The 11,278-nt window shown below is 38.0% G+C and overlaps 1 protein-coding gene across 1 annotated transcript in view; it reads right to left on the minus strand.

The window, feature by feature from the left end:
* Positions 1-4,023: 4,023 nt before the first annotated feature.
* Positions 4,024-11,278, minus strand: part of RNASEH2B (ribonuclease H2, subunit B) — a gene marked incomplete at its 5' end in the record, with an annotated part of 28,843 nt that continues 21,588 nt past the window's right edge. Inside the window, 2 exons of the mRNA XM_009079432.1 lie at positions 4,024-4,396; positions 6,341-6,421. Of these exons, the coding sequence (XP_009077680.1) occupies positions 4,289-4,396; positions 6,341-6,421 (189 nt within the window). The remainder of the gene's footprint in view (positions 4,397-6,340; positions 6,422-11,278) is intronic.

Genomic DNA, 11,278 nt, shown 5'->3' on the forward strand with positions numbered 1-11,278 from the left:
AGCTTTACAGAACATTTTGGTCATTTGCTGTAGGTGTCTGTGAACTGGGGTCACAGTTAGAATTTATAGAAGTACAAACTCATTATGTTCAAAATTCTGTCGATTTTAATTTAAAAATATTTTCTAGCAAAGAGTTAGATATTAATAGCAGTTTGATAAAGAGGTATTTAGGTTAAAAACATCAGACTGCATCTGACACAGATCACTTAAGGACCTTATTAGCATCTCTTTTGTGCATGTTTTATTCAGACTCAGGTTGACATTTCGGTTGAATCTCACTTCACAGGAAGTCTCTTACATGAGCTACAAACAGATAGCTAAGTCTTTTTTTTTTCACCTGAAGAATTACATAGGTTTTGGTTTAGTGCCCAATACAAAATGTACATGTTATTTTATACACGTTTATAAGGTTTCAATCCCTTAGAATAAAAACAGTAACATACGAACCAGACCTTCTCTGTCTGCCCTTCTGAACACACAATCTGCCTCAAGCTTTAGCGCTTAAGAGTCAGACTGTTCTCACAACCTGGGATAGGTGACACCTTCTGGATAATAGGTCTGGGTTGGACAAAATCATGTAAATCAAACTCAATGTTAAAAAAATATAATTATCCTAAAAAAATAGAGTTAACTCATTTTCATTGAACATTGGACTTCTAGTCCAAAAAGGCCACTTTGCTGAACCTGGATAGATTTTGAAAAAGAAAGAAGAAAATTGCATATAACATATTTTACTATACAGCTTCTAAAACTTGCAATTGTGGTCACCAAAATCATATAATCTATTAAAAATGAGTAAAAATAAAAAATTAATAACAAAATCAAGTATTTAAGGCTTGCTCAAGGATGCAGTTGGTCTGACCTTGCAATATACTTAGGCAGGTGCTTAATTTTAAGCAGATGAGTCATTGTGCCAAGAGAGATTTTATGGTGAACACTAATGCACAAATATTAGACTGGCTCTTCCACTTTAAGATAAGCATGGACGTAAGTGCTTTGCTGGATATGGATCAGGATGCTCAGCACCTAACAGGACTTTAGGCGCTGATCCAGCAAAGCACTTATCCACACGAACAACACTAGTGACTTTAGGATCACTGCTCATGTGCTTAACATTAGGCATGCTCGTAAGTGCTTTCCTGGAAGGGCCCGATAGACCAATAGTGTATAAGCTATAAAATTTGAAGCAGTGTATGTTTAACACACCGCGTATTTAACAATGTTAATCTGCTGAGATTTGCTTTTTCTTGGAACAGAGAATGTCTAACTTCAAGCATTTATTTTCAGAAAGTGCGTAAAAAAAGCCTTTAAAAGCTGCTTTGAGATTATGGCAAGTTAAAACAGTATTAGCGAGTCTCCTTATGCTCCTTTCATTTCTTCTTTGCATGTCTTTTCACAGGAATCTACAAAGGAAAGAGAAAACCCTAGTCATAAACATTAATCTATTCAAATAAGCATCCATGTATTTAGTTTCCCTCTAAAAAACATCATCAGATGCAAGTGAACATCTGAAAACAAGCATCACTGAACTCTTCTAGATTTCAGATCTGAATGCAATTCTTCCAACAATGCCACTTTTTCCACCAAAACCATTCAAATCACCAACTGTCACTTCTACAAATAGGACAAAGTTTGTTACTTAAGACTGAAAATGACATGCCAGTTCGACCCTTATATATCCCTAAGGCAGTGCTTGTGTTTCCATATAACATTTTCCGTGCCCACTTTGAGCCTTCTCTTCACCAGGGAGAAAAGACCTAACTCCTTCAGTCTTTTTTTCATAGGGCAGGTCTTCCAGCCCTTCGATACATTTGCTACGTGAAGTCCAAAAAACTGAGAATATAACAGCTGCTTAATCACAGAAAACCAACTATAAAAGCATCACAACTCATCAGATATTTACATGAACATGCAGAGATGTCATGTTAACCCAGAAAAAGAAATAAAGTAAGACCACATTTGTATAATGGTGCTGGCATATTGTTTCATACTATGCTAACGAAGGAAGAAACAGCAAAGCAGCACTTCATAATGACCTACTGCTACTGCTGGCCAGGCAGAGCAACTATATTTAAACTGTTGTTGTGGTAGGAAATATTGTTTTATGTACTTGGCAACACATGCTCTTTGTAACTTCTTACAGCTACATGTTGAGGAAGTTTCAAAGTTACTAAATGTATTTCATGCTTTCCTAAAGGGAAAAGAGTTTTTGTTTTCACGTGAAAGCTCTAATGGCTTTTGGAAATGGCTTTTTCTTTGTCATGCACAAATTCCTGTTCAACCAAAAGCACAGTCACTAATAAAATTACTATTGTTGTAACTTATGGCATAGCTGACACAGCTGAAGTTGAGATGTGACACACTAAAGCACTATGCATCTATGCATAGAGGAAGAACTCTAGACTTAGTCCTTGGTGCAGTGGCAGATGTTAAAGTCATGTACAGAGTAAGAAAAAATAAAAACTGGTACCCCAGATCAGAAGTCAGCACAAAGGCCTCTCATCTCTACCGCATTTTTCCTCCTTCTGTACCAATATTTGACCAGAGAAACCAGGACTTTTTCTCAGAAGGTTCTTGAATAGTTTAGTCAATGAAAAAACGCATTTCCAAAATTTATTTCACAAAACTTTTGAACTATTAAAAGCCAATCCCCTAAAACTAGCAGATTTAAATATCCAGAACAGCTTCTACCATGTGTCTGTTCTACCTCATAGTTCCTGTTTCTAATGTAACTCTCTCCCATTCTTTTTTTTCCAGTCAAACACCCATCCCATGCTTGCCTTTCTCAGCATCTTCTAGTGCTCAGAACTGACTTTTCAGTTTATTAGATACACAGCTCCTTTCTTCTACCAAAACACTCCCCAACATGTTGCTTACTGCATGAAACTTCTCAATTACAGTATGTGTCTATTCCTTTTCCTTTTTTCCCCTGTAGCATTATCCTACATTTTTCAGTGGTGTTTTTCAAGAGCTGCAATCACTGGTGCATTCCTTCTCCTGCTCACATGAAGTTGGGGCATTTCTTTGACTGGAATAAACTCTTGGGCTAGGCTGAGTATTGTAGAAAATTTAACCCTCCCAGTTCATGACTGCAATTACTCATTCTGGGCACACCAAATGTGAGTTATTATCAGAGACAATAATTCCATAGATTTACAAATATCTTCCTTCACCTGGAATTCCAACCATATTGACTTCCCCATTTACAAATGACATCTGAAACTTTGAAAAAATCCCCACCAACAACTGCAAAAACGCACAGAACACACAGCAAAGGCTTCTCATTCACTGCTGGTTGGAAGAGGATGCCACAGAGCTCTTTAACATCACAGACACCACTGTAATCCAAGGGTTGTAAATGGCAGCGAGTAAGTCTGAGGTGAAAAAATGGTGTAGATACTCAAAAAGGAGGAACTCCTAGTTTCTCTGAAACTCACATTATCAAGGGATACAGGCAGATTCTCTACTGAGCTGACGTAGCAAAGAATGACAATCTTTCCTTAATTTTGTTAGGACCTCTTGACCTTGGAACTAAACATAAAAATATCCCTATATTGTTATGTGCTAAGAGATTTATCATGTAAGCCAAAGTGATGCTGCAACTCCTTAAGGATTAAAATTTATACACAGGAAAATATCAAAACCCCTGAAGAAATGTCTTGAAACCTAACCTGACTCTTGAAACATAAAGCAAATACAACAAGCACAAGTTTGTTACACAAAGCACTTTATTGCATTACATGTACATTGACATTTATTGCAGTTTGTTTCTGGTATATTGAAAACAACCCAAATCCCAATACAGACAATAGCTTTGCCTCAATAAATTGCCACTAATGACAATGCTTATATCAGCACTTAGATTTGGGTCAAAATAAAAATGTAACGATGCCATCCTATTCTGCGTAAAAAACTTCAGCAAGTCTTAAAAAATAATGTTCCTTATAAATGAAAAACTCATTTTCAGGCCAGAACAGAGCCTAATGGAGAAAACTCTGTGGGGGCCTTGACTGGTCTTGCTCTAGAAGCAGCAGCACTACAGTATGGTACTGTGCCTAGCCTTGCTTCTCAGCTCACAGCACCACATTAATGCAGCTAGGCCATCTTCCTGACCCAGGATGGAATATCTGCACTAAGGCACAACAACTCTGTGCCACGCTAGCTCACAGGCCTCTTCATCGCACTCCAGACATGCCCTACATATACTATACTAACAAAAAACCCCAGGAGACATCCTTAGCTTAACATAAAAATAGCCACTGTATAAAACGTTTTCAAGAACAAGTCTTTATTTTGATGCTTTAGATTTGGAGCTGAAGAAAGCAGAAATGGATTTCATTCCACTCTTATCAACTTTGGCCAGAGCCTTCTGTGCTGCAGACATCTTGCTGTTTGCCTGTTAGTGAAATGATAAACAGAAACAGTTAAACAGCATTTCCATAGGGTGGGGGGAGTATATTGTACAAACTCTTAAATACAAAAGTCAAGCAAGAAGTTGAATTGCTTTTTTAGTGTACAGCAGTAAAGATAATGTTACACAGGCTTTGAATTGCAGGAAAAACCTTAAAAACCAAATTTGTTATTATTCAAACTGAAAAATCCTTGTCATGAATTACTTAACCTCAAAGACAGAAAATCAATTACAAGCACAAGAAGGTGAAATTTCCTTCCTTTCTGCAGAATTAGGTATCCCAAATCAAACGTTTACTTTGGGATAATCCCTGAGTGTACATTAAGAGGAATAATGCATGCAATATAACAGATGCATACTGCACCCTCCAACTCAATCTCATGATTATGCTGTCAGCAGGCTGAATTACAGCCTTGCATTACAGATGATGAATAATTCACACTGATTTACTATCAAAGACTGTATGCACAGCAAAATAAAGGGAAAAGAGATGGAAGAACTAGGAATGAAGAATGTAACTAACATTTGCAAAGCACTTTGAAGCCACTGGGACAACTTCCCAGACTTTTACACCTAAAACACATTTTATGAGCCACGCTTTGTAGAGCTGACCTATTTTCTTTCTTATATCTTAAAACATTATGGTTTAAATCTCTAGCTGCTTTCCCTATTAAGAAAACTTTGCATTGACCTTTCTTTATGATACTGCTCAGTCTGCAGGACTTCACAATTACAATACTTTGGATCAGCTAGACGGTTATGGATAGGTGGAGATACACAACAAAAGTATGATCATCTGTGTTACTCCACAAACAAAACTACTGCCAAAGTATTAAAAAAAGAGTAGTATACTGTACAGAGTCCAGGAGCTATCTTTTCTTTCCCAGATTCTCCCATCAATGTGCTTCATTATTTCAGAAGTAAATCATATTTAATGTTAAAATGAATTATCTCTCCTCAGTTTGTTTCTGTTTTTATGCTGAGTTCAAAAGCTATAGGTACATAATGGGGGCAGGGGGAAAAACGTGTGTATTTTAAGCTATCACCCTCACTTAGGGGGCAATTCTACTTCAGAACTAGAATGCGCCCTGAGTCCAAAGACCCTAGGGGTTTTGGGGGAGGAAGGAATGCATCTGTCACCAGCTGCTTCTCTTTGCATAGGGATAATGAGCAACCAGCATTAGTCTGAAGGTCACAAGACCAGTACAGTAAGCCTTTTTGGTTCCCAATGGATTGGAGGAAGATTCATTTTCTTTGAATGTTCAGAGAAATAAGCCAGTACAAGCCTCACAACTTTGGCACACATAGAGAAGATCTATTTCTTTTCACATCTCTGTTGGTCTCCTAGGAATAGTACAGTGGCAGCACTGCTGGACTCAGATTTGAATTGGCCTCCAAACTTGCGCTGGAGCTGGCAATCAGCAAGTTCTGTGTTGATTTAACTTCATTAAGTTGACATAAGTAAGTGCACAAGCAATATATCTAGGTAAAAATACAGCCTGTCTCAGCATCCCTTGGAATTTAAGTAAATGCTGCCATCTTCATTTCTTTTTCAAGTAACTGAAATTTAACAGTTGCTATCACTGAGCCCTTAGTGGTAGGATTTCTCATCTGAAGATCTCAAAGAGCTTTGCAAACATTAGCTGAGCACCTTAAGATACATGTCCAATTCAGCGAGGTTCAGTGGAACATTCACTGATCTAATACAGCCAAGCAGTACCACTATAGAAGAGTTCAGAATGGGAAATTAGAACTGTCCGAGCCAAATTAAACCTGAATGAGAAGTTCAAGGAGACATAACTACAGCTATCTGTCATTTTGTACTTTTTTTTCTGATGTGTTTTGGAAGAGAAAGTTAAGCATTCTGTGCTAATATTGGATACTAACCTATGCTTTAGCAAAATGTGCATGAATTCAAGGCTTGCTTACCTTTTTAGTTTTCAGACTGTTGCTGTTAAGTTTAGTATAGTCCTCGTCTGGTTCCACAGGGACATCTGACAATTTCCTTTTCTGAAATGTTAGAGTGAGGAAGTTGCTCTGTCAACCACTTTTATGATGTACACACAGCGAAGTTCAAGGTTTTTGGTGCTATGGTTACGTTATAAAGCCAAACAGGACTGGCAATCAACTGAAGAATCTGCAGTAAGAGTGGAGGAATTCTCTTTGCAATCGTCTTCTTTACATGTGAATATATATTGTCTCTACAGCATTCAGAAGTGATCACTCAGTGTCATGGGAAGCATTTTCTTCCTAGCCTTCTCAAGAATGACTTCTAGAAATCAGCCATGATTGTGACTTTGGTGTCAGAGTCTATTCAGAGAACCTTTACGGAGCAGCTATTGGAAGCTAGTGCCTAATAGTCAAGGCACCTAGATTCTAGTCCCCATGGTCTCATGGAACTGTGCAGCAACTCCAGTGTTACTGCTATCTGCCAACACAAGCAGATCATGATCATCATCTAATCTATTATCTGTTTGTGCATAGCCTTTAGAAGTAATTAGTTTCTACAGTCTGGCAACAGTGAAACACTGACAGCAGCTCCACTGCCTTCTTCATCAGCTGAATCCAACAGGGTATTAGAAGTTTGACTCTGCACGTGCTGTGTGCCTGCTAACCTCAGAAATAATGCAAGCGAACGGTTCGCGGCACTTCACATGATCAGGCCATAAAAATGAATATTTCTTTCCATAAACTGTGAGCATGTGTTTAGTTTAAAGGTGAAAACTTCCTGGTATGCTTCCAAAAGGGAAAAAAAAAGTATGTAGCATTTTACAACACTGTATTTTTATTATTATTATATATCTGATATTACTACCCTGTCCTTAATATCCTGTGAAATCTAGACTGTGGCCTTCCTAGTTTTTGTGCCAAAGAGAGTGATTTTGCAAGTAACTTGGATGGTACCATACACTTTAAGATCCTGTTTTATTCATTTTGTTTATGGTGCTTGTGATATCTCTCTCTCCCCCTCCCTCTCTCTCTTTGGCACAGAAGCCAGGTCTGCAGCTTAGATTTCTCAGCTCTTAGAACCAGATCCAACTGCAGCCTTTTCTTTTGATTTCAGTGGAATCTGGATCAGGCTCTCTAGGAGGCTGTTTACTGTGCTGTGATTACATTCTCAAATGACAATCTAATGAATAATTACTTTTCTCCCCTTTTTGGAATCTGATAAACTAGCTTTTAAAACTTACAATAAAAATGTTTGCATTTCAGCAAAACATTTGCTGCTCAGTTGTAGCAAAGCCTACATATTCTTTGTAAATGTCTCTCATCATCTGCCAATGGCCAGACTCGCTATGCTGACAAACTGGACAGTATGGCAATTACAACACATGATCAACAACTTAGAACTAATACAAAGAACATGCAATTTTGATTCAATCATTAAATCATAGTGTCGTACCTAGTTTGCTCTTGTTCTACAAAAGAGAGAATCTGTTGTCACTTTTCTGCTAATCACTGAAATTTCTCAATCTCTCCTCCCTTCAGTTTGCTTTAACATAATTTCTAAACATGCAATTAATTTACCAAGATAGAAAATACATGTTAGACCCTTCTTATTTTGCAATAATAATTTATTATGTCTGTCAATACACCTTGCCCTCATGTAGAGAAATGTCAATGCAAGTGAATAAACATGGTCTAAAGGAAATTAGATGTTTGAGTGTACAAGCCTACGTTGCTCCTCTGTGATTGTGTAATAAAGGAGTGTTTTAATCTCTGAAGTTGCACAGACTGAAACATAGAGGCACCATACACACCCTGATCAGAGCTCTGGAAATTAATCAGATCCTCAGCAAGATTTCACTGCCCAAAAGCTGAACAGTCCTAAGCCTCATTTCCTCTGTAACCAAACTGCTGAAATAAAACTATTTTTAAAAATAGATTCTCAGAACTATCCCCACAGTGTAAAAGCCATCCGTACACAATATGGAATGTACATCACATGCAGTTTAATACAGTTGTTGTAACATGCTTATATAGCTAATGAATATCAGTTGGCTCCCGACATCTGCTTAATATTTCTTACAATGCATAAAGATAATTCTTCACTGAACCAAAGGGCCAAGTAACTGTGCAGCCAGAACAACTGTCAAGCCACATGGAAATAACTTATATCTATGGATATACATTGGAGAACAAATGCTATTAATAACAGTAGGGCTCAATTATTCCTGTATATGCTAACTGACATGCTGCTTAACAGAACAGTCACCAAACCAGCCAGAAATGAGGTTATTGCAGACTTTGTTTCAGCAAGTAGCAGGGACATTGCAGAAAAGGTCAGTGTAGTAAGTAACCTAGTTTCAGTAGACATGGGATGCCACAGCTTAGATTAAATGGAAAGGATAATCAAAAGTGGAGTTCTTGGTTCTAGAGGGACAAACTTTGCAAACCATATGCCTTTCTAGTCTAAGGCAAAGCAAAGGGACTTGATGTGAGAGGAGGACACTGGGAACGCAAAAGAAAAAGATGGAAAAAATGATTTTGGATCTTCAAACAAGATGAAAAATCTTGAAGGAAAGAGCTCCTCAGACTAAACTATATGAGTGTACTCCCTTGCTCACACAGATGCACACATATTCCACTTTACCTCCACCCCCCCAAAAAAAGTCCAACAGATACTAGGTGTAAGCAGAATTCTACAATGAATGGGGAAGAAAAGACTGCCAGAAAAACCCCAAGATTTGTTTCAGGGGTCAAGTAATACTGGGATTATGTGAGAACTGCCAAAAAGTCAAGCTGAGTTCGACTTTGGAAAGGAAATTAAAACAAACAGTACAAGGTTGTTTAGCCATGGAGGCAAAAAGGGAATTAAAAAAGAAAAAGTGAAGCTGCTACACTGTAAGGATTGGATAGATATTAATCTATATGTAGACCCAAAATGGAATAAATCTTTTGCCTCAGTAAATCATTTTCAATAAAGATGAAGAGGTTGAACACAGGGGCAGAAAAGAGAATGGAAATCACCCTATTCCAGACAGAAGTAAAACTCAATAGGCTGACCCTTTTGGAAGAACACCTCAGAAATCACAAGTCCAGAGGCAAAACCTGGCAAATGGTCTATTGGGTAGAGACCATATTGCTGCAGGATAGCCAAAGACCCACTTACATGTAAGTACAGGGAAAAAGTGATAGTAGGCCTCAGCAGAAAAGAGGGAGGGAAAAGTGAAAGAAGGAAGAATAATTAAAGATACAGAGTAAATGAAACAGAATCATAGGATGGTTTGGGTTGGAAGGGACCTTGAAGTTCCAAAGCCTCTGCCAACGGGCAAGGAACCATCCACTACAGCAGGTTACTCAAGGCCAAATCCAGCCTGGCCTCAAACACTTCCAGGGATGGAGAGTCTACAATCTCTCTGGGCAACCTGTGCCAGTGCCTTACCACCCTCACAGAAAAGAACTTCTTTTAATATCTAATCTCAACCTGCCCTCCTTCAGTTTAAGACCATTCCCCCTTGTCCTATCACTACACACCCTTGTGAAAAGTCCTACTCCAGCCCACTTGTAGTCCCCTTTAGGTACTGGAAGGTGCTATAATGTCTCCCTGGAGCCTTCTCTTCTCCAGCCTGAACAATCCCAACTCTCTCAGCCTAAAAACTAAAGGCAGGTAATGCCTGCAGACTTATCTTTTTTCCTCAAATATAACACATTTTCTGGTGACAAAAAATGAGAAGCATTGATGAGAGGACTTGATATGGTGACACTTCAGCAACTGAAATTAGAGAAAATGAATACTGCATAAGAATTTTAAGGTAGTTAAGAAACTGTGTAAAAGGGAAACTAAGGCAAATAGTGCAGAAAGGGGTGTCATTGGAAGAGATGGAGATTACTAGTGGACTGGCATGAACAGTATCCATTAAAAATGTTCATTACTTGCTAATGAAAGGTAACAGAATGTTAACATTTGCTCAATGTACAACACTGAGTAGCATTATGAATACCTAAAGAGCTTTTAACACTGTGAAGGAAATGCCAGGGAACCTTCAAGACTACACACACTAAAAAGAGATTAAATGTACAGAAGAAGTAAAAGGTCATGTACACGGCAGCTAACTGCATGAATTTCTTGTGGTTCTGAATGCTGATCAACTAAAAATTGCAGTGGAAAGAAAAACACAACTGTGTGTCTCCACCGTTCCCAGCACGAATGAGAACTATCTCCCACATCACATATCAAGAGAGGCAAACAGGATTCTAAGCTGTAATAGGACAAAGTAGATCTAGTTAAGACAAGAAAGGAAGAAAGCCATCATATTGTATCAATAAAAATTTTATCAGAAATATTTATAAATTATTCTGGTCACCTGCTTTGAAACAATTGAATTCATCTTGGAATAGGTGTAAAGAAATGTGTCTGCGATGATGAGGGAATGAAGAACCCATCTTACACAACCAAGTTGGCTTCACAAAAAGAAAACACAAAGGGTATATGTTTTCCCTTTACACATTGAGAGAACTTATGTTAGGGAGGGAAAAGTGCCATTTCAATTTAAAAAAACAATTATAATGTTAGCACAAAAGCGCGGGGGAATAAATTGGCCATGAATAAATTCAAGGTGGAATTTACAGAAAGGTTTCTGAGCATCAGAGGAATGAGGTTATAGAACAGTCTTCCAAGAGAAGTAATGGAAATAAAAAATACTAATGAGACTTACAGTGAAGAATGGCCAGTGTATGAGAGATTATCCAATATGGTTGTCTGGGAATCCATGACCCAGGAGGTCCCTTTCAGGGTCCTCATAAATTATATATGAAAGAAAACCTATGAGGTCATATTGTCCCATCAACCTCAATAAAACTAAATAAGCAAAACACGTATGGAAAGACTGCTGACCAAAACCATAAAATATGTCTCTCTCTTTC

This window comes from Acanthisitta chloris, unplaced genomic scaffold, assembly GCF_000695815.1.
Source record: "Acanthisitta chloris isolate BGI_N310 unplaced genomic scaffold, ASM69581v1 scaffold20477, whole genome shotgun sequence".
Taxonomy (NCBI): domain Eukaryota; kingdom Metazoa; phylum Chordata; class Aves; order Passeriformes; family Acanthisittidae; genus Acanthisitta; species Acanthisitta chloris.